Source organism: Oryzias latipes, chromosome 4 (genome assembly GCF_053564925.1).
Source record: "Oryzias latipes strain Hd-rR chromosome 4, Olatipes_Hd-rR_3.1".
Taxonomy (NCBI): Eukaryota; Metazoa; Chordata; class Actinopteri; order Beloniformes; family Adrianichthyidae; genus Oryzias; species Oryzias latipes.
In genome coordinates, this window is record NC_136240.1 from 14,089,132 (window position 1) to 14,112,393 (window position 23,262).

General features: G+C 40.0%; 1 protein-coding gene and 1 non-coding gene across 3 annotated transcripts; one reads left to right on the top strand and one right to left on the bottom strand.

The window, feature by feature from the left end:
- The first annotated feature begins 3,777 nt into the window (after window positions 1-3,777).
- On the top strand, window positions 3,778-3,872 carry mir181b-1 (microRNA mir-181b-1). Its single transcript, NR_107087.1, has one exon. It is a non-coding gene; the product is annotated as a microRNA mir-181b-1 (primary transcript).
- A 3,329-nt stretch (window positions 3,873-7,201) lies between these two features.
- Window positions 7,202-21,241, bottom strand: LOC101155416 (uncharacterized). 2 transcript variants are annotated; one of them, XM_004067952.5, is made up of 9 exons: window positions 20,835-21,241; window positions 19,971-20,123; window positions 19,740-19,845; window positions 15,155-15,278; window positions 10,681-13,002; window positions 10,313-10,484; window positions 10,028-10,190; window positions 9,808-9,940; window positions 7,202-8,463 (listed from the first exon to the last, which is right to left on the bottom strand). In XM_004067952.5, the coding sequence occupies exons 1-9, from the start codon at window positions 20,915-20,917 to the stop codon at window positions 8,297-8,299; spliced, it is 3,423 nt and encodes a 1,140-aa protein (XP_004068000.2). In that variant the 5' UTR covers window positions 20,918-21,241; the 3' UTR covers window positions 7,202-8,296. The 2 variants fall into 2 exon arrangements, with proteins under 2 accessions (XP_004068000.2, XP_020557991.1); XM_020702332.2 differs by lacking the exons at window positions 19,740-19,845; window positions 19,971-20,123; window positions 20,835-21,241 and adding an exon at window positions 17,796-17,934.
- Window positions 21,242-23,262: the final 2,021 nt, after the last annotated feature.

Sequence of the window (23,262 nt, forward strand, 5' to 3'; positions counted from 1 at the left end):
AAGAAGAGCGGTTTGGCTGGGTGATGATAATGACAAGGAAGGTTATTATTTGGCGCCCTATGGAGTCTCCTAACTGTGTGTGTGTGTGTGTTGCGAAACAGAAAGAGAGGCAAGCCCACTCTTCCGTTCATGTCTGTCCGTCCTCCTGCAGCCTGTTGTCTGTAACTCCCTTCTTGCTGCGTCTCTGCCTGCTTGCTCCTTTTATCAAATGACTACTGCTGCTCTTCATTCACTTGTGACTGCAATTTTTTAGGCCTATCTCAGATTTCAACATCTTCTTTAATTGAATAAAAAAAAAGCAAATATGGTTTTTAACAGCATGCTAAAGGCAGTAGGTTAAATACAACTTAGCTCCTTGTTTTTAAAACCAAAAAATACAACTTGTACTTGAAATAATAATTGGCCAACAAGTACATACTTCTTGTTCTGTTTTTGTCTTTAGTCCGGCTTTGTGTATGTGTCATGTCAGTTCCAGTAATTGTGTGTGTAACGAATACGAAAACAGTCAGCCTGTCAGCAGGTTTGGCAGGAGAGCACCTCCAGCTGGACTTAGACCCCAGCTCAGGTGTGTCTGTGTGTGTTCTGTGAGCGTGGCATGTCTGTTCACATCTGTCAGTGCAGGGACAACCTCAGGAAGAAGCAACCAAATAATGAAAACAAACATAGCTCCTTGCCAGACCCACAAACAGCACATCCAAACGCACACGTTTAGGTTTAGTTTAGTTATAAATCTAATCTTCACCTTTAAAAAGGGTTTGAGCCCATACCAATTATTATTTTACCAGTTCATATTTCTGTCTCCAATTGTCATTTTCAGAGATTTTTTTTCTTCTCATTTGTAGAAATATGTTCGCTGGAAAACTGCAGTAATTTCCAAAATGTCCTTGCAGTAAAAATCAATCTCCCGGTGTGTGAGTTTGTGTATGTCTATAATTGTAGGGCAGCAGATAAAAAGACGCAATTCCAGCTGTGAGGAGACAGAAAGAGTCGGCATACACACAATGTCTGTCTCTCAGACACACACACACACACACGCAGAGCTGGGGGCGCGTGAGCAGGTGAGCATTAAGTCAGGGAGCTAAACGGATCACTTCGCGGTATGATATCAGCAGACAGGCAGACTGGTGAGGCCGGTCTTTACCTGCAGGTAGAGAGCAACAACTTACAGCACCGTTGCCAAGAATTTCCTCCCTCAACTGGGGCTAAGTTCCAACCCCCAACACCACTTTTGAATTATGTTGCACAGTATTTTTTAAAGATTTTAAATATACTCCAATTATTTTTGGTTTTTGGCTTCTTGAAATTTTTTATCTTTATTTTGCTAATGCAGAAAAAAGTCTAAACTTGTTTCCAGAATAGCTGCAATTAAAAAGAACACATTTTTTGTTTTGTCTTTATTATCAATTTCATTTCTTTAAGGCAAATTAAGAAAGACAATTGGATTCTTAAATTTATTTTTGTTTCTGTTAATTTTAAACAAAAATATCATCCATTTCATTTAAAAAATAACAAAAATGTTGTTTTTTTTCGTAGATTAAAACATTAAATGGGAAAATGTTCTTTTTGGGAATCATTTTGTTTTTGTCGTCACTTTTGCCATGCTCCACAGTACGACAAAAGAACGGCATTCGTCCTCACGCAAACTTCTTTTTTTCGGCCTGCAATTTTGTCACCGCACCTTTTAAATCTTTTTGAAGCTGTCCCTCCTTCCCAATCTGCTCGGCACATGTGGCCTTTATCTGCGGCGTCCTCTATGACTAGCATAGTAATTCCATCCTGCCAAATGGCCTCTGAAGCTTCTGTTGCTGCTTCACAGAATAAACCGGGACGACTTTGTGTTTTTGAAGTAATATGGTTTCATTGGCTTTCAAGATCCCGATCGAGATCAACATTAGCCTGCTTTTTTTTTTTTTTCAAAAGCTCTTTATATTTAGCCTGCTTCTCAACTCTCACCACCCCATCCACTTATCTAAAATGATTCAGTGGTTAAATGTCAGAGCTGTCCATGCCATTAAGGCCAGCATGTTTGAAGGAAGGACACCCTCCCCTCCTCCTTCCTCTGTCTCTTCTTATTTCTCTCACTTTTCCCCTAGCTTCCACATCTTCTACCACCCCCATCCTTACTCAGCCGGGTTGGTTTGAGGGCTGATGTGCAGACCTTGTCATTCAGATTAAGGCCACATTGTCAGCTCAGGGCTCTTCTCTCTTTAGCTGCGTGTCCCGGATCTTTCTTCCCACTGTCACCACAGTCCTGCGGCTAGAGGAGACCTTATAAAGCTACGTTCCTTCTCATCCACTTCTGTCAATTCCAACACTGTCACTCAAATCACTGTCCAGGAGAGTGAAGGAACCCAAGTTAGCGGTGTCCCTCTCAGCAAGGACTGTGCTTTTTGGCCCAAGCTTAGGCAGCGTGTCATCAACTAACACATTGGTTTTTGGTCTTTGGCTTTTAACTTTCTTGGACTAGCTAGTTATTTTATGTCAAAAGCTTTTGTCTGTGTCAAAGGCAGGAGGAGGTGACTTATCCACCACATCATTTTAGTCACTCCTTATCTTTCTCTGGAAAAGTGGCCTGTCACGGTATTTGTCATTCCACCACATTGTGACTCACTGCCACATCTAATTACACAAGCTGTGGGGAAGCTTTTGATTCTTGTGCTTCTCAGTAACTGATCTTTTCTTGTTTTCTGTCTCAGGATGAGCTATGATTAAGCTCTGATAGAGTTTCTTTCCTGGTATTTGTACAAGCGGAAAGACACAATGAAGCAAGCACTGTGTGAGTCGGCACTCTCATGCACAGTGATTTCAGCATCGTTTACCTAACATGAAGCCATTGAGCCATGCCTCTCTAGAGGCCAAGCAGCTGTGCTTCAGTGCAGCACACAGCAAACGATTGCGGCCTCACCCCGGTGCTGTGAGAGTGACTGCACCAAGCCCTACTTTGAGTCAGGAGTTTCAGTATGACTCCTTGTTGCTAACTGCTACTGGCAGCAAAATACAACATGTTTCCGTGCACTCAGACCTGAGGTGATAACAACTGTGTGCAATGGAATTTAGATTAAACACTGTATACCCTTCTAGGATTTAAAGAGGTTCTTTTTAGCAGGGGAGCAAACCGCTGCATAGAGAAATCACTTGGTAAGGAAACAAACTGTTACAATTATTTTTTTATTCATAAATAATGCGTAAAATATGCTCTTATAAAGAACTGCATACATTTTGAAATGTTTGATCTATAATTTCCTCATCTAATGTTTAAAAAACTTCAAATACTTTCTGTGTTTTTTTATGTTTTAACAGCATTCTGATATTTTTTAGCAAAAAACAATATTCTAAATTAACATTAAAAGTTATGAGTGATGCTCTAATTTTTTAAAACTTGAATAGTCATAGTCAGAGAAACCTTTTAAGTGTCTTTCAAGGGTATTAAAAAGAGTGAATATGAGGGGTTAGAAGGTTTTCTGCCTGTTAAGAAGACATCCTTCCTCTTCATCTTCAAGTAGACTGTCATCCTTGGTCACCATCAGCTCTGTTCTTGCCCCGGTGAACATTCAACGCTGTCGGTGAGTTTGAGCTAAATTGAAGAAAACCATCGACCGTTGACTGTACCCTGTGGCCAGTCCTTGTCATCCGGTGTCCCAAAGAATAAAAGGAAAAAAGATTTCAACCTAGGAAACTTGTGCAGAGGAAGGATCGTGACCCCTTGAGAGATGGAGAAACTAAAAAAGAAAAGACTTCATTTTGTACAAATTTGCAACATTCTCCAGGCTTTTTTATAGCAAAGGTCACAATCAACATTCATTGCTGTCGGTGGGTTTAACTATGTGGAAGAGCTCACTGAACGATGAATGCAACTGTGTCCCAGATTTCTTCCAACCATCAAAGGAAATTCTGCTGCAGTGTGTTGATGGAGACATCATTTTATCTGCCTGATTTGCCTCAACCTCAACAACAGCGACATGGTTGGTATAAACTCACATTTTTTAACTTCAACATAATAAAAAAGAACAGTTCTTTCTTTAAAAAAAAGTGTCAAACTTTTTTTTCAATATATACATTCTGTGTGTCTTCTTTGTAGTGTTTTTCTGGAAAACTATTAAAAACCATAATGTATATACTCTACTGTTTGTTTTTTGACTTATTACCACACTAAATGTGTTCTTTTTAATGCATTTGACTTAATAAAAAATAAAAGCAAGGCCTCCTTTGTGTTTGCTTGATGCACATCTAAAACTGGTGAGAGGCACGACCATTAAAGCCTTTTTGTAGCATCAGAAATGTCACTAATCAAAGCAGAACACGAATGTGACGTACACATATTTTTTATGGGAAAATTATTTATTTGTTCTCATAGCAACATCTTAAGTTTCATTCTGTACTTTCTATTAAAAAGATCCACCACCAAAACTTCAGAAAATACATTTTTTTTAGCCGTAAGAGGTGGTATTTTGATTATTCTGCAGTGTCAGGAAAACTGTAATCAGTCTAAATATGCTTAACACACATTTTCAGGCCTGAAATTTCACCAATCTATTTGAATCCAATGTCTAGAGTTACTCTGACAATAAAGTCCACTGCTTGATCACTAGATATGAAAAACAGCTCAAGGGCTTTACTAAAGTCAAGACTTGTGTGCCCATACCAGCCACAGGGATCCTTTTAAGGTTTTAAATTCTCCTTTTACTGATGTGTGGCGCCCCACAGTGATCCAAGCTGAAATGAAACCACTTAAAAGAAGCAATGTGAAACTGAATGAGTCACATTAACAGTAAAGACATCACTTTCAAAATTGGTGGTGCAAAAAAACAAGAAGAAAAAAAACGTAGGAATCTTCTGTCAAGTCTATGATTTTCCCTTACAAATGAGGTTCACCTTGACTTTTCAAATATGTCAGTATATTTAGATTTTTTTCTTTAAGAGGATGCATACCAGTTTACAATAAATGCTTCTAACATTGACACAAATCAATTTTTAAACGCATCAAAGTACAGAAACTTCAGATATTACAGTATGACAAGGATTTCTTGTAACCCTTGTGCTATCTTATATAACCCCACCCTTGCATTGACGTGTTCTCCCTACCACGACAAAGGTGGATAAAGGTGGAAAGATTTCATGTAATCCATGGACACCAGTAAAGATCACAAATCATTGAAGAAAAAAGTTTCCGCGCAGTCTAGTGGGTTTAGATGACCAAACTCCCAATGTTAAAGTGCCTAGGATAGCACAAGGGATGAGAATCAAAATGATGGCTCTCTTCATCCACTAAAGGGACTCGTGAGCACAATATGAAGGATTTTAGTCCCTCCTTTTTTTCTGTGTGGTAAAAGTAATGGTAATTAAAGGCTAAACCGTCTTTTAAACTTCTCAAAATGTCACTATTTTGCACATTTTAGATCAAAAAAGGGGAAAAATGGCAGATTGTCAGACGACAATGGCTTTATTATAAAACATGTTATTTACAGTGTCTGCACATTTTTTTATTTAAACAGTGAATACGACCAAACATAAAGGAAAATTACTATCATATAACTCGTATAACAACAAAAAACCACTGCTAGGTCTCCTTTAACAGAGACTTGGTTTCAAAATGACTTACAAATGGATAAGACAATAACAAGCAGGTAGGGTCAGAGTCTACTTTGTTTAAGTCAAGCACGGTTAGGACAAGAAAGAAAAAAAACTCTAAACACAAGAAATATAAAGACATAGTTTTTGTTAAAGAGGTTGGTCTTTTAAAAATAACACGTAAAAATGTGTGATCTCTACCTTTTGCTTCGTTTGACAGACAGACAGAGGTTGGTCTCTTTTTTTTTTTAATTATGGGAATGATGCAAGGCATGGCAAGTTAGAAAGCTTATTCCACCTTTGTGGATCACAAAGTTGAGGAGTTTAAGTTGTTATCTTTTGCCGTGCAGTGCAGGGACCACCATTTGTCAATAGAGCACAGTGGGAAGGGTGGTGGACCTGGATGAAAGATTTCAGGTAGGAACGGGAATGTGGAGAAGAACGCTCTGTAAAGAGGCAGAGCTTTGAATTCTGATGCAAGCAGCCACAGGAAACTAGTGCAGGGATCTAAACAGAGGTGAGAGCGGTCCCCTTAAGCTGAAATAATAAAAAGACGCAGCATTTTGGAATACCTGAAGTTTGATCCTGTAGGTTACTAGCCCCTGTTGGAGGAGCAACATTTAAGTGAAGATAAGGCAAGGAGCTGGGCTCCTCCGTTGCAAGGTAATGAGTGATCAGCAACTGATGTGCAACGATAACTCTCAGATTTCTTGCAATGTCAGAGAAAAAAATCTTAAATTGATGGTCAAGGAAGGGTTTTCAGGGACTTCTGTCTTTGAGGCAGTACGTTAAGAATGCTTTTCTTTCATCCAAGACAAGTTGTTTGTGAGATGTTATCTTATCAGCATACAGATTTTAGGCCAAAAGATGTAGATGGACTGTTATATAGCTCTAAGGGGAAGTAGGGGCGAGTTCAGGATTGAAGGGGCTAAGAAATTCAAGGTCGGGATGTTGCGGTTTGTTGAGATCGATAACTTCTCCAAGTTGGACATTGGGGCTGTAATCTTCAGGGAAGTAGGACAGCAGCATGTCAAGGTCATTACAGGAGGTACCCAGATGGCCCAATAGTCGGTAACTACAATCACACCGACTGGAAAAGATGCAGTGACTTTGATAGTGAGGTATTCAAAGGTTCTAAGGGTTGTTGAAGGATGCAGCAGAGAAACCTCCAGCTGGCTGCGATAAGTCCGGCCCTGACAGTACTGAGGGAAACAACAAAGCTGGGGGGGAGGGCAGAAGGGGTGGTTTCTGATTGTGTAGCTGATTGTGTAGATGGGGTGAAGTCAGGCTTGTCAAGAGTTAATTAGAAGATCAGGGTTTGCAGGTCGTGGTGCAGCGGTAGGGCGGTCAACCTCTCATCAGAATATTGCAGGTTCGATTCCCGCCTCGCACGCCCATGTGTCGAAGTGTCCTTTGGCAAGACACTGAACCCCACCTTGCCTCTGCTGTTCAGCAGCGGAGCCGCCACCAGTGTGTGATTGTGTGTGAATGGGTGAATGGGTTTATGACCGTAAAGCGCTTTGGGCTTTCGAGGAAGGAAGAAAGCGCTATACAAGTATACACAATTTACCATTTTACTGAGATTTGGAGTAAATTAGAAAAAGAAGAAAAGATGGAAGTCATATAACAGTCCTGTGATTTATCACCTTTAATGCTGAAACTGGAAAAACATTTTCAGAAATAAAAAAAATCAATTTACAGTTGCAAGTATTGTAATAGATGTAAAAATACTAGACAGCTTAACAATTACAAACCCTGAAGTGACAACAACTGCAAATATATTTAAATACATTAAATGATAAGTGATCTAAATTACTCAATTCAATATAAAAAAAGGGTGCTAAAAGTTCATCAGACAAGCGAAGTGCTTTAAACTCTAAATCATATAGAAAATGATAATAACCAATCTAGGACCAAGAAGAAAATTCTTTCTTCAAATGATGCATCTATTTGTTTTATGTAATTTCAATACAAACAAAAACCAGTTCTAAAGATGATCCAGCAAGATTAAACCAACAATAAAGGGAAATCTGTTAAGGCTATCAAGCTTGCAACAAATACATTTATTCTTTTTAAAAACATTATGGTAGTTTGATGGAAGGCATGTGTCTTTTTCTTCTGCCTTGTTTTCAACAAAGAGAGAGGGATATAAATGATTTTGTCTATGTGCAAAATTACTCAAAAGAAACCTATTAAACTAACTTAAAGGTTCAATTCTGGAGTGATCATTTTAATCCCCTTTGGGGATTTAGCTTGGTTGCTACAGAGAAGACTTGCAAATGATACACCCACAAAAAGAAAACAATAATCAACACAAGGAAAATTCTAACGCTTTTAAAACTAAAAAAAGGTCTAAACTTAAACAAATCAGAAATGTCAAATCACATTCTGTTTTTAAGACGAATCTGTTTAAAAAAATGAAAAAAATCCCAAGATCAATAATTTTCTGGTCAAGATAAATCTGTTGCATCTATTTAAAAAAAATATTTGTAAAAACATTTACAACTTTAAAACCCTAATTTAAACATTTTACATTTCTACTGAGAGAAAGATCTTTAAGATTCCAGTGAAAAGTTTAAAATTCCTGATGTTATAAACAACAAATGCCATTGGAGCAAGACTTCCTTCAACTCTATTGTCAGTCAGTTTTTCTTTTTCTTTTTTGTTTAGTCTGAATGTGCCTGCTCTCCTCTCTGCAGCTGCTCACACATCCCTCCAGTGGTGGTTTTCACTGCCTGATATCAGCAGGTCTCAGCTGTCTTTCACCCTCAGCCAGAAAGATCTGCATGGCGCGATATAACAGGTGGACGCCGAGTTCCCGTTTCCTTCTCATCTGCCAGTTAGATACAACACCATAGAAGTCCCCACGTTTCTGGTTGGTGAGCATTTTTAAACCTGTTTCAAAGTGAAAGTAGCGGTTACTAAAATCTCACAAGAACAAGCCTGACAGAGTTAATAGGTTTTTTAGGACATTTTACAGGAGGTGGTCAAAGTGAGTGTTAATAAGTGGATAACATGTCTAATTGAAGTTCATTACACAATCCCCCCCCCCAAAAAAAATCTAAGTTTTTTGTAGAAACACAAATTTTACAGAAAACAGATTTAATAAAGTGCACACTGGGAAGGAAAATCTTAAGGATAAAACATGACTTAAAGCTTTTGACTGTTTAAATCAGTAAAAAGAAAACAAGATATTAAGTTGTTAAACAGTGGTGCAAAAAATAATCTTTCGGTCACAAACTCCATTAAGTTATTCCATTAAAAATCTGATGGGTCGGTTTGGTTGTTCACAGTTAGACTTCACCTGTCAGAGAGAATTTTTTTTTTAAAGAATCCCAGATCACTTATGATTTTTAAATATTTTGTAAACAGCATGTTGAGGCGGTCTCTCTTTGAACAATAAAAACACTGTAAAATTACACTACCTAAAAAAAAAAAGTAAAAAAGAGGGCATTAGTCATGTTGCATATCTAGGAGATTTAAAGAATCCTAAAAAAGGTGACATCAAATAATAATCTAACAGTCAAAACAGAATTCAAATGAGTAAGACTCTGTGCCTTTGAAGAAGGCTGAAAAGCGCCATAACAGCAAAAAGGAACACAGTTGACCTTTCGATGCATCTTGTTTTGCAGATTTTTTTTGGTGCAATTTTGCATGCTTTTTTTCCCCAGCATATTGTGTTCTGGGTCCTGATTGGCTGTAGACTACAGTCAATCAATTAATCTCCCTGGTGCCGGGCCTGCATTCTGTTTGCCAAATCTACATAAATCTTTGATCGTGAGCAGATCTTTGATTTCATGCTGTAATACTGCAATTATTTTTCTGCAACGGTTTGAACTTTGAGAGTTTAAACAAAGAGAGAAAAGTGTCAAACTGTTCATGTCTGCCTGAGAATCATGTATAGCGAGTGTAGTGAGGAGTTTACAGTCTTAAAACATCTATAATAATAGCAAATAAAGAGGACAACTCCGGAGATTTCCTCTATAGCGGGTTACTTTTAGAAGGTAACTCCTGCAATAATAAGGGAAGTAACACTCAATACCATCTACAAACATCAAGAACATTTGCTCAATTTTATTTTAGTAACATTTTTTTTCTGGTTTTATTTGCTTTTAACAAATGCTGCTTTATTAGTTGCAGACATAATTTACTTTTAGACTAATAGTTTGGAAAAATATGCCAGAAAACTCAGTGTTTTATATTCCAGTTAGTGAAAACTTGGAAAAACTATTCCCTCACCAATGGCCTCCACCATGCAGGCTTCTCTTGTGTAAGCTTCCACTGGAATGACGTTCTGGAAACAATGGAGGGAGACGACTCCCTGGCCAGCATTCCACACCTGGAGGATTTGCTGAACTTTGGGGCAGAGAGTCTGTCAAATGGAACAAAAGGTAGAGATCACACATTTTTACATGTTATTTTCAAACACAGAAAGAGCTCTAAAATGAGGCTGTTTTACCTTGCAAGTCTTCTCTCCTTTATAGTACTCTAAAGCCTCATAAAGGTGGCTGTACGGACGCGAGCGCTTTCCTTTGCCCACATAAAATATAGCATGGATAAAAGTCTGGAAGCACTCCTGAGGAGTCATGGTGTGACTACGGAAGGGGAGGTTTTTGGTAACTCTGAGGAAGAAAAAAAGGTTTTACATTTGGTAATCAATCATCTGTGCTTGGCTAAAAGTCACAAAATGATCCAGTTATTGTAGCTGTACTTTATTATTTTAATATATTGAAAGGCAAAGAACCTTGGATCAAGGAGGAGGTAGTTGAAGCTCGACTTAATAAGCCCCTCCCTCCACTTCCTGTTCTGATCAGGTTGATCAAACTGCTGCCACAGAGCCTGTTCATCCGCTTGGCAATCAGGAAACTTGAAGGTCTGCAGCACTCCGCGCAGTTCAGGACTGAAGCCTGAGTTCCCTAAAACAAATAAAAACATAAAATAACGGATGTCATTAACAATATGACATCCGTGCTAACCTACTAAAACTACAGAGAAACTGTAACAGCAAGCAGTTTTTTGTTATAAATCAAAATTCAAGTCCAAGCCCGGCCTGTCATGATGAGACATCTGTCTTATAATTGATGCAAAGCTTGATTTGGTAGCCAGCATTACCTGTTTGTGGCTCTGACAGCTTCTGGAGATGCTGTGACTGGGAGTTCGATTCTTGCAACAGGCGACACAACCTGTGCATGTAGGTGGGCCTGGTCCGACTGCTGATTGGACCGGGACTCTCCCCCATCTCCACAAGCCTCAGTCGCAGCTCCTTGTCAGTCATTCCTTTGATTTCTGGTAACAAACTGTCCTTCAAGTCACCATTCTCCTTCTTCTGTACTTTTGTCTTTGGTTCCACATTCTCCTTTTCTTTGCTGGCCTTTGTTTCAGAGTGTAAGGATCTCCAGTCGTACAGAATGGTGTCCTCACTGTTGGTGGTGCTCATGCTGGAGCTGACTGATGTGTCTGCTGTGGGTGGGATGTGCGTCTCGATCAATTTGTGACCCTCCTCTGTGTCCGTGTAAAGGTATTCCACCGGTTCGTCCAGGTCCTGAATGAGTGGGCGCCCGCCTGGGGTGTAGGATAAATCAGCCAAGCGCTCTGGCCTGTGGCTGTTTGAAAGTCTGCTCATGCTGTACCTCGGTGTGCATCCTGTACCCGGAGTACAAGGGAGATCAGAGTCGTCCCGGTATTTCCTTGGAGAAAAACAGCTGGAAGTGGATGAAGATGAAGCAGTGTCTGACTGAGAGCTGCTGTTCTCAGTAATCCAGCCGTCTTCATCTCTTACGCTGTCTACCTGCCCTCTACATGGGGCACCAATTAAATTTCCTTTTGTAGTTTCTTCATCAGCACTCGTCAGATCATCGGTTAGAAACTCCTTACCTTCAGAATGATCCAAATTCTGCCCTTGAATGGCAAGAATAATCTGAGCCAGATTTTTTTCATAGGCATCAAGTGAATTATCTGGATTATGTTCTACAAGGACTGTGTCATCCAGAGACTCAGGTTTGTCACTAGAGTCACCTCTCGGCAGAATGAGAGTATCAGCTTGGCTATTACTGACACTAGAAGCAGCAACGAGCGTGCTATATTGTGAGTCCAGGCTACCCATGGGTGAACTGTCGTGTTGACCTCTCCCTAAGCGAGACAATGCAGAGTAGGGTGTGTGTGGAGAGCTGTAAGGGAATTCGCTGTTCTGAGTCCTGGCTGTTTGGCGAGGAGTTCGTACGGGTGTCGGCAGAGAATCTTCAAACAGAGAAGAAGTGACCAGAGGGCTCTCCAGCTTGTTGCTCGTCCTCATTGAGCAGCGGCTTAACCTTGAGCGTGTCCTGCCTGTCACAAACGGACTGAGTGTAAAGGAAAATGAATCATTTCCCTCTAATGAAGCAGCTGCTTCTAAACTAGTGCATTCCACTGCCTTGGTGGTGTCTGCCTTGATGCGAGTGCCGAACACAGATCCATCCGGTGCATCACCGTTTAGTTCATGTTCTGCAGGAAGGGTCACCTTCTCGAGCATATCTTGTCGGGGCTCTACAGATTCAGGATTCAAATCCATCTCAAGTTGTGTTGTAACATGTGGAGGAGATTTTTTTTTCACCATTTCAGTTTCTTGTCTGGGATTTACAGAGGCGTCCAGAGCACTGGTGTAATGGTCACTCTCACAGCTACTATAATGACTGCTACTGGTTCCACTGCTGCTGCTACCAGCACCAGACTCTCCCTGCTGTGTTAATGCTTTCGCCTGAGGCGCGTGTATTCTTTGAACCTCCTGTTCATCCATGCTCACATCTAATACGTAAGGATTTATGACTGTTTTTTCCAAGTCCTCTTCTGTGCTCTCGCTGCTTTCCCTGCAGAAAACATAAACGTGATCTGGTGATGTAACGTCAATGCCTTGTTTTGGTAAAATGGTGGCCATGCGTTCCGAGTCTAAGAACTCTGAGTACTCCGATATGCTAAACGGTAACGTGCTGGAGGATTGTTTGTCTTCAGCAGAACTGTGTTCAGTAGGTTCAGGACTGAAAACAGGAAAATATTCATCAATATTCCTGAAGCTTACACTTTTCCGATTCGCCTGGCACAAGGGAACAGTTTCTCTGGTGGGAGAGTGTGTGCCATCCACTCCAGCATTGTGTTTGCTTCCTTCTGTTGAGGATTGGTCTTTCTCTGTACATAAAGTGTCCTCCTTGAAGACCGGCTTTGCAGCTGAAGGCGCTACAGCAGACATCCGAGTGCTTGAAAGAACGGAAGCGCCTGAGAAGCCATCAAAAGACAATTCTCTGCAACTCGGTCTGCCATTAGTGTTAGGGAAGTTGAAAAACGATGACAGTCTTGTGCTGCTCCATGGGGCATCGCCAAAGTCACACGTCACGGATGATTGGGAAGAGAAACTGTAGTCTGACTCAGGATAGCCGGATGTGTCCGTCTGATCCGAATACACAGCTAAAGAGGGGGAAAAAAGACTTTAGAATGAAGTTCTGTGGTGATAACATGTAGCATGCAAGCAAATTGGCAAATACTGCAACTCAGACAGCACAAAATCTGCACACTATCTCACTAACTGAAATAGCTCTTTACCAAACAGGGAAATTAATTGACAGTGTAAATAGGCACTCTTTTGATTCAAGATTCAATGAATATCTAAAATTGGTAAATTTGTGCTTTTTGACGACTAAGCAACTTTATGTTTTATATACTCAGGGCTCCAGACTGCGACCAAAATTTGAGAGTGTGCGACTGGATGTAAAATTGTAATGTAAAATGGATGTAAAAATTGTGCGACCAGTAAATTTACCTCCCCCACCCTCCGTATTTCTTATACATTAAACGTGGAAGGGGCAAGTCAATGATCAATGAAATAATCAATGAGACGCGAGCGCACACGCACGCAAACACACACAAAATCTCTCACACATACTCATGAGACGAGAGCACACACTCGCGTAAGTGGCTAAAATGCGAGGAGGGGGAGGGGCCTAGAGATAATCGCGCGCGCGTAAACATCTGCGGGAAGGAAATGGAGACAAATATCATCACAACCTGATATGTGCATCTGAGCTATGAATAAGCGAACCATTGATTCATTCTTCCGACCTGCGGCTGGTGTACCAGGGCCAGAGTCTACAGCAGGGGTCTCAAACTCACGGCCCGCGGGCTATTTGTGGCCCCCACCTTGAAATGAATGTTTCATTTTAATGCGTCCTGCCAGTTTGTATGAATGACACCTTTTCATTGTCGTGTGCGGAGCTGACAAACCAACAGATCACAGTGGAGTAAATGACTATTGGGGGCGTGAAAATGACCGGGCTTGAAAGCAGGAGACCTGACAGCCCCCTCCCCGGACCACATGAAGGAGTTCCTTACTTTCCTTTTTAGAACGTATCTATTCGCTCGTAATTTTCCGAATGCATGCAGTCCGTGCTGAACTTTTCTCTGGGCCGCACAGACCCGGAGGTTACGGGGGTTACGGTTAAGCGCGCGGCGTCGCATCCCCCCAACCAAACGGTTTATGCACGGCTGTCACAGCAGCACACCGCTCCCGCGGGAGTCGGGTCAGCTGAGGAGAATAAATGTCCCACACCTACATGCGTGACAGCTAACGGGGCATGAACTTTAAACACGTGCGAGCAACAACACGGTTTAGTCCGAGACACACTTAAAACACGTGGTGAAAATGCAACGATAGACGTGTTTGAGATGAACCAGCGGCTTCGCCTGGATCATTGGGGAGACCAGGCCGGGGGGGGTGTGATGGCGAATCTGCAGCGAAACTGAAGGAGAACAGGAAGTTGAAGTTCAATTCAGTTTTAATATTCCTCTCCCCCTCAGTATGATCTGTGTTATTATATATTTTATATTTATTTGAATGTTTTGTAATGGATGTAGCCTATTTTTAATCAATTGGTATTTTAAATTATTTCAATTTCTCACTTAACTACAAAAACCATCAGGACACATGTCCCATAATCCATTGTTTTGTAGTCATACGGCAGCTTTTTCAGTGCAGTACTAAATTTCCAGCTGCGTTAGGTAGGTTGGGGCCTTGCTGCTCCCGCCCCTTTCTCCTGATATTTTTGTGATGATTGACAGGTGATGTTGGAGCAGAAACAAAAATATATGTCACACACCAGGTGATCTGAACAGCGTTGCGTCCACCTGGGTGATCTCAAACACGCTTATTGTGCGTCTTGGCTGCACTTATTTGGTGTCACCAAGATAAATTTCCATCAGTTTTTGAGCCTCTCTCTGATCTCAGGTATCTGTATCGATTGTTCTGATATCCAGTGAACATCGCCCGTTCTTTTACAGTTTACCTTCTTCTGTCAGTTTACCTTGTTGTTGCATCTTCAAAAGTGCAGATTAAAATGTGACACTGAATTTGAAACAGCGCATTGTAATTTCTGCATCTATTATTAAAGTATTTATTCATAATACAGTTGAAATTAGTAGATTTGGTTAAAATGTTGATTTACGGTATGCGCCCCTAAATTTTCTGGTTGTGCCCCTAACATTTTCAGTTGGGGGCCACTGTGCTCCTAGTGAAAAAAGTTAGTCTGGAGCCCTGATACTAAAATAAGAATCTTATGTATTTTACAGTATTTGAATTGAGGGAAGTCCTCTTCCTCGGTGTCCATTGTGCTGGCCTGGTATTCCTGGAGAACTTGAGCACATCGTTGATTTTCTTGTTGCTCTGCAAGTTGTCCAGGTGTATTTCCATCCTTTATGAACAAACAAAGAATAATCATAAAGTAAATACAAGCAAAGACATGAATTAAAAAATGAATTAACCAAACAAATGTTAACCAATATAATGCAGAGTTAAAATAGATGTGCAAGAAGCCGCGTTCAAACCCCACAGCTAAAATAAGAGGAGTAAAGAAAAATAAAATGAGTTTTAAATTAGTTCTAAATTTGCGACTTTTAGCCAAAACACAAATGCTCTTTTGATAACTAATATTGGACAATATATTGGACTATATCCAGTCCAATATATTGTAGTGGCGGCCCCATGCATGATGGGTCTGCTGGCATCAGGGGATTGTGGGATGCTCCCTGTTTTCCCCTCTACGAGTGACGTACCAGTTGGTCGTTACAGTATGATTAGAAAAAAAGGTTCCTGCATTTTTGCAAAAACGTCTTCTTTGTAGTAGAGTCGACTGTTAAAATGATTGAGAAATATAGTTCAGCAGGACTTCCTACCATTGTGACTCACAGTGGCAGAAAATCCTGTTTAGAACTATCTAAACAGGACTTTCTGTTTAGAAGAAGACACATTCTCACACAGAAATTAAACATTTTGAAAAATTGTCTATTGAATTTACTATGAACAACAGGAGCAATCAAACCCAACTGTAAAAACAGAGTGTTAAGGCCCGTACACACCGGGACGAATATTCGCCAGGCGTTATTCGCCAGCGTTTTTCGCCACGTTTTTTGTGTTCACACCCAGGCGATTTTCGCTGACGATGAGCCGAGCGAACATGCAATTTCATTCCCTGACATTAGATGGCGCTTAATGTAAACAGAAATACTCCTGTACACAAGCTGGCGCTACGCAACTTTACGCTTCTTAAAGTCGCTTTTCACTCAGAAGAAGAGAGCAAGTATTTACGCACTTGTCAGAATAATACAAAGAAAACATGAATATTTCAAGCACCAGTAGCTCCAACTGGTACTTGGTTCGGGGATATTTTAGAATGTCCGTCATTATTTCTTCGCGGCAGTGTAGACGCTACTTGGCGTCTATCTTCTTCGCTGGTATCTGTGCTCAGCAAGGCAGTTTTGTGTTTGAGCGCCCCCAAGTTGTGTTTTACTGTAACTTCAGAAGCTCCAGACACGTGTGCAAAAGCGCCATTCTAATTGGTCGAATAGATTTCGACGCGAGGCGTCAAAAAAAAAAAACGAACCCGAGGCGTTTTTTTTTTTTGACGCTTTGACGCGTGGCGTTTTTTCGCGTCGGTGTGCACACTCTCATTGGTGCCCTTTGTTTAGTCACGAGGCGTTAAACGTCGGCGAAAATCGCCGGCGAAATTCGTCCCGGTGTGAACGGGCCTTTATTGTTTAACCCTTGTGCTATCCTAGGCACTTTAATGTTGGGAGTTGGGTCATCTAGACCCACTAGACAGTGCACTGAACCTTTTTTCTTCAATGATTTGTGATCTTCACTGGTGTCCATGGATTACATGAAATCTTTCCACCTTTATCCACCTTTGTCATGGCAGGAATAACACGTCAATGTAAGGGTGGGGTCATCTAAGATAGCACAAGGGTTAAGGATGTATTCAGACATGAATACATTTGGTCCGCTTAAGTGAACCAGAGTTTGTTTTCCCCGATAATCCGGAATAAATTTACACCTGTTACCTTTTAAGGTAACACATATTGACTCTCACTGTTTTCCTGACAATCTGACTAGCGTACCTCGACAGCTCCTCATCACTGCAGTAGCTAGCATTCTCTGAGTTAAAGCACACACGGCACGTCTTCTTGCCGGTAACCGCCTTGCAGAATGCCTCCGCAGAACCAAAGTAACAAGTAACAAGTTTTGTTCCCGACGTTCAAAACTGGTAATCGAAATATAAGGTTTTATTAAGGTAAATATCCCGATAAGGAGTGTAAAGCGCAGCACGTCCATCTTTCTCTTGTTGTTTTGACCAGCCCTTCATAATTCCTGGCCAATGACTGAAGAGATCTTGAGTAACGTGCTTTTGTTTACGATGCTTTGGTCCGTAACAGAATTGTCTGCTTGATGACAGTCTGAAAACAGACAAAACACAAGGCTCGGGACTCAATCCGGAACAAATTAAGCGGACTCAATCCGGAACAAAGGACTTTCCCAGTCTGAATACACCCAAACTCAGCAGACAAAATTGCATTTATTTCAAAACCAAAGGTAGAAAATTGTTACTTTTGTGTTTGTTTCTTTACTATAAGTATGTTTAGTTTAAGTAAACAGTTTTGTAAGAACAATTTTCATATCCAAGCAAAATTAGTTTTAATATAAAAAAATTACAAATAAATTAAACTTTAATAAAATAAGAAATCAAATAAATGTATCAACTGGTGATTTAAAATCCAACAGATTAATGTTGGATTTGTTGAGTTGAATGTTCAACCTGAGCCTCGACATGAGGAGGGTCCCTGTGCTGTGGAAAACCTCCTGCGTGGTCCCAGTACCAAAGACTGCACAGGCAAGGGAGCCCAACCATTACAGACCTGTGGCTTTAACGTCTCACCTAATGAAGACCCTAGAGAGACTGATCCTGAATCACCTCCAGCCCCTAGTGAGCCCAGTGCTTGACCCCCTGCAGTTTGCATATCAACCTGGCATCGGAGCGGATGACGCTGTCTTCTACTTGATGCACAGAACTCTGCTACACCTCGAGGAACCTGGAAGTACTGTCAGAATCATGTTCTTCGACTTCTCCAGCGCCTTCAACACAATTCAACCATCACTGCTGAGGGGAAAGCTGGAAGGTGCGGGGGTTGACAACCAGCTGACCTCATGGATTGTTGACTACCTCACCAACAGACCACAGTACGTGAGGCTCCAGGACTGTGTGTCTGCCCAGGTGGTCTGCAGCACGGGGGCACCACAAGGGACAGTGCTCTCTCCTTTTCTCTTCACCCTCTACACATCTGACTTCCACCATGACTCAAACAGCTGCCATGTCCAGAAGTTCTCCGATGACACAGCCATCGTTGAACGCGTGTCAGAGGGAAACGATCTGGAATACAAGAAGGTGATCAAGGACTTTGTGGACTGGTGTGAACTCAATCACCTTCACATCAATGCCACCAAAACGAAAGAGGTGGTGGTCGACTTCTGGAAAAAGGCTTCTCAGCCTCCCCCCGTAGTCATTCAGGGACTGGACATCGAGAGGGTGGATGTGTACAAATATCTGGGTGTTCACATCAACAATAAACTGGACTGGTCAGATAACACAAAGGTCCTGCACAAGAAGGGCCAGAGTCGCCTCCACCTCCTGACGAGACTGAGGTTCTTTGGTGTGTGCAGGCCACTACTCAAGACCTTCTATGAGACTGTCGTTGCATCAGCAACTTTCTATGCAGTGATCTGCTGGTGTGGAGGCATTAGTGAAAGGGACAAAAAGAAACTGGACAAGCTGGTCAAGAGAGCTAGCTCTGTCCTGGGCTGTCCCCTGGACCCAGTGGACTCTGTAGGTGAGAGGAGGATGCTGACCAAGCTGTCCAGCATCCGGAACAACCCCTCCCACCCCCTGTATGCGACGGTGAGGACTATGAGGAGCTCATTCAGCCAGAGACTGCTGCACCCACAGTGCAAAAAGAGCGTTACCGGAGGTCCTTCATCCCAACAGCAATCAGACTATACAATAACCCGGTCTAGGACTGATGAAAACCACTGCTGCTATTTATTGCCTTATTTAATCCGTTATTTATACTGTACTTTTACTTCCACCTTGTATTATTTTTATTCTTACTCATTGCTACTTTGTTTTTCGTACTTTCCAACTGCTATTTTTTCTTGTTTTTGGCTGCTGTGACAACCCAATTTCCCCCCGGGGATCAATAAAGTCCTATCTTATCTTATCTTAATGATAAAAGCAGGTTAAACATAGAATTGCGTAACGTTTATGATATTAGCGGTAAATAAAAAATTTGTTTATTTTATTATAAGTCCATTTTAAAATGGGCTTATAAGCCAACAGACATGGTTGTAATTATTTGGTTTCGACACTGCTTAACTGAAATTAAATCAGAAAATATTATAAGATTTTGATAAGAAAAAAAATAAAATGAAGTCACGTTAAAAAAAATCTACTAAGCATAATAATAGCACTTGTAGAACAGAATAATAAAAAAAAATCTTAGATATTTAAATGAATTTAGTTTGTCCACTAGCTGTTTAAAAAATTGAATATCTGACAGTACAGATATTCAAAATTACTCACGGATATGTTCATTGGGCAGTAAATTTACATTGTGTTTTGGTCACCATAGATGTGCCCAATACTTACAATCAAATTAAATCTAATTGCTATTTATTTTATTTAATTAATATTTTGTTATATTGTCTCTAAATTACGATAAATAATAGTGTAAAACCCGTGTCAGCATAAAAATCAAAATGCCCTGCTTTAATATCTACTGTGGAAACGATGCCATAACCTCATAAAAAGTTAAAACATAAGACTTACATTATCTTTAATATTTGGATTTCCTCCATTTATTAATAGTAGTTTGACATTTTGATAGCATCCCCACAGTGCAGCGATGTGTAGAGGAGTCAGGCCTTCAGATGATCTTAAAGACATAAAACAATGAACTGTGGTTGTTCTGATAAACTTATACATACAAATGCAGAATATGTATTGATTGTTAATGTAACAAACATTATTCACGACGTAAACAAAACTAATATCTCATACCTGACATTGGGGTCAGCTCCACGCTGCAGCAACATTTTTAAGCAACGCATGTTTTTCTCCGTCTCTTTACCTGCAGCCAGGTGTATTGCAGCCACCCCTTTGCTACACACCAGGTCAGGGCTGCCACCCTTTAAAAGAAGTAGCTGCACGGATCTGGCAAGGCACAAAAGTATGTCAATATACTTGGTAGTAAAGTACAAGCTATGAAATCATATACAGCACAAAAACATACATTAGTCTTTTTTTATTCATAGAAATGTAACAATTATTTAGATCACCTGGGGATTTCTATTTCAAACTGATAAGTGGAGAATACTTATCTTGTATGCATTTAGTGTAAATGTGGTGGGATTAAAAAACTGCAGGCTTCACCTGCTTTTTTTATTATTATGATTAAGGGTTTCCAAATTATGACCACAGAAAAAAAAGTATATTTCTCCTTATGGTTGTAGCCCAAAATAAACTATATTGCCTTCCTTTTATTCAAGTTCTGCAATACATAAACAAATATGCATTTGCATTTAAACACACACAAAAAAAACGATAAAAGTCAAGTGGATCTGTGGTTATTTTAGATTAAAATTGGAAGTGCTGTTTCCAATGGGTTTTGAGCAATGATCAAAACGCATCTGCACAACTAGCTTAAAGTTAAATCAATATATTTTTACATCGAAAAGTCTTGAAAAATTATCATTTTAAACAAACAATTGTGCATCTGTCATAGAAATTCAAATGACGAGGCAAAAGAGATTGAAAAAAATACAGTTTAGAGAAGTGACATTTTTTAAACAGAAGTGACACGTTACTACTAGCACAAGTTGGCTCCTGCAGAACATGTCTGAACAAAACAAAGTTATTCACTACCTGGGATCCTCGTTATTCACTGCATCACAAAGCTGGCAGGCCAATTTCTTCCTAAAACGATCCATTATCGATTTATTTTGCATATAAATTGACCTATAATAGCACAGACATTGCCTGAGTAATCTTTAACAGCGAGCGATCATCAACGAGAGGATGAACACAACACAATAGCGAACTGTTAGCGTTATGCCTGGAATAGAATTTTAAATACAGTTATACAAATACTTATTCGTAGAATATCCCTTCGCTATCGTAAAGAGTAAAAAAAGAATCAAATTTCTAGAAGAATGAATCAATAATAGCTATTAGAAACGTGAAATGTAAATGCGTGATTGTTATGGTTAAAATTCCCTCCAAAGTCAGTGACCGGAAGTCCCGCCCAAGCTAGCTTCTGATTGGACAACTTCTCACCAATCAGAGGAAACATTACTTTATAAACAATTTACTCACCAACAGAGGGGAAATAAAACAGTTCCCAGCTAAATTACATCAATTTGATTTCTAAAACAAATAATATTAGAGAAAAAACGAAACGTAAAGTGATAAGCAATTCTTTAATTTTAATCTTGACTCAATACATAATACTAAAAGCTTTGGCTTTACAGCTTTTGATCATTTCAATTTAACGGAGGAGTAGTGGTTCTTGCCTCAAAGGGACCTGGTTCAAAAGAAACAATTTTTTCTTGGTAAAGTTTCCATGTTTTCTTTCATGCATTCATCACACTGTCCAAAAACATCTTTAATAGGTTAATTTGCGATTTTAAATTGCCCAAGAAGTCTGAATGTTAGTGTGTGGTTGTCTTAACCAGTGTTGCCCTGCTTTGGACTGGAGCACTGTCCAGGGTGTGGCCCACCTTTGCCTGACAGTAGTTGAGCTAGCTCCAGCATCCCCGCAGATATATACGAAAATGGATAGTTGGATGTAAATGTGTGATAATTCTATTTCGCAAATATAAGACTGCGTCTAGATTTTAATCAAAATTTCAAAGATCAGAGTTTTACCTTAATTGGGTTCAAGCCTCCTTTGATTGATGATAACAGAGGGTATGAAAGAGGCTCATCAGAGGCAGCAGCAGACTCAGGTGCTATATGTAGTAGGGTTTGGCAGTGAGCAGTTTTTACATGGCTCCATGTCGACTGCAAAGGACATGACATGCACCAGTCCATCCTCCATGACTTATTGAATCAAAAAGAACAACAGCCTGTTGATCAGTGGTTATTGACGAAAAATGGGACAAAAAAGGATTTGTCATAATGTTCGATTTTTAGAAAAATATGTAAACTTGACAAGTACTTTCAGAACAGATGTGATGCAGATCTCAGATCATAACATTTCTTCGATGGGTAGCATTTATCGCTCCCACTTTGGCAATGTGCTGTGTATCACATAACACCATTAGATGGCGGCCTTACACCAATTTTTCTGTATAGGTTATTCATGTGCCCGAAAGTGAAAAAGGTGCATTCATGTAAGATCATTTTGCTTTGGCAGTCTAATAACCTTGCTTATTGCCATGTACATCAGTGGGAAAGTACTTGCCCATCTTCCGCCAGTTTATGAGATATTTAATTAGATTAAAGTGTCTCACCCAATAACTTTCTTTTTACCAAAACAAATTTTCTATTGTCATACCGTCTTCCAAAAGCAAAGACATTAGAGTGGTCAGCAATCACTATAGTCCCCAGAAAGTCCAGAAAACACAAATAAATATGTATATTAAAATAAGTGTATGAAATAAAGTTGTTTCAAGAGCTACAGCGTTTAGACATACATTATTTTTTCTGTGAGCTTTTTTTTTCGTCCTTAAGCAATATTGTATTAAGTCCTATATTCAGACTTTATTACAATAAAATGAGAAGGCTCATATGTGTCATGCAGGCTGTCACATTTGTGTGTGAAGCACAATGGATTCATTGTTCATTATCACAGTCAAGGGAAAATTAAAAGAAAAATATCTTCCAGAAACACAAAAGTTATAACTGACTGTCACTCATCAGCAAGAGATTGTCTTGCCTGGCTACTTTTTTTTGGTGACATTTGGAGAATTTGATCGAGGGATGCAAGACAATATAATGGCATGCAATTCCAGCTGTAGTTAGTACATTTATTTCATTTAAAACGTTTTTTTTTTTTGTTTTAGAGAGAGAGAGAGACTATAATCAAGGGGTCTTACTAATTCCAAATTTGAATTTTATTTGGGAAAAAAATCTTAAATCGGCGTCATATTTGCTTGCTTAAACTTCGTAAGTTTTGACTATTAATTAGATAAAGCTAATTTCACCTGTGTTGCATAAACTTACACTTTCCACCTGGCTCTGGTTTTGGAGAAAATATAAAAATTTCCAGGGTGCATTATTTTTATGAACAATTTTATTGGGTTTTGATTGGACTTTCTAAAAGAGTGTTTGCTGTTAGACAGCAGAGACA

What these genes read in the sequence shown, in the direction of transcription:
- LOC101155416 (XM_004067952.5), bottom strand. Translation starts at nt 20,917, where the DNA reads ATGCAAAATAAATCGATAATGGATCGTTTTAGGAAGAAATTGGCCTGC. An exon ending in GTGAATAACGAGGATCCCAG is followed by an intron (nt 20,124 to 20,834) that starts GTAGTGAATAAC and finishes GTGCCTTGCCAG; the next exon opens with ATCCGTGCAGCTACTTCTTT. An exon ending in GGAGCTGACCCCAATGTCAG is followed by an intron (nt 19,846 to 19,970) that starts GTATGAGATATT and finishes TATGTCTTTAAG; the next exon opens with ATCATCTGAAGGCCTGACTC.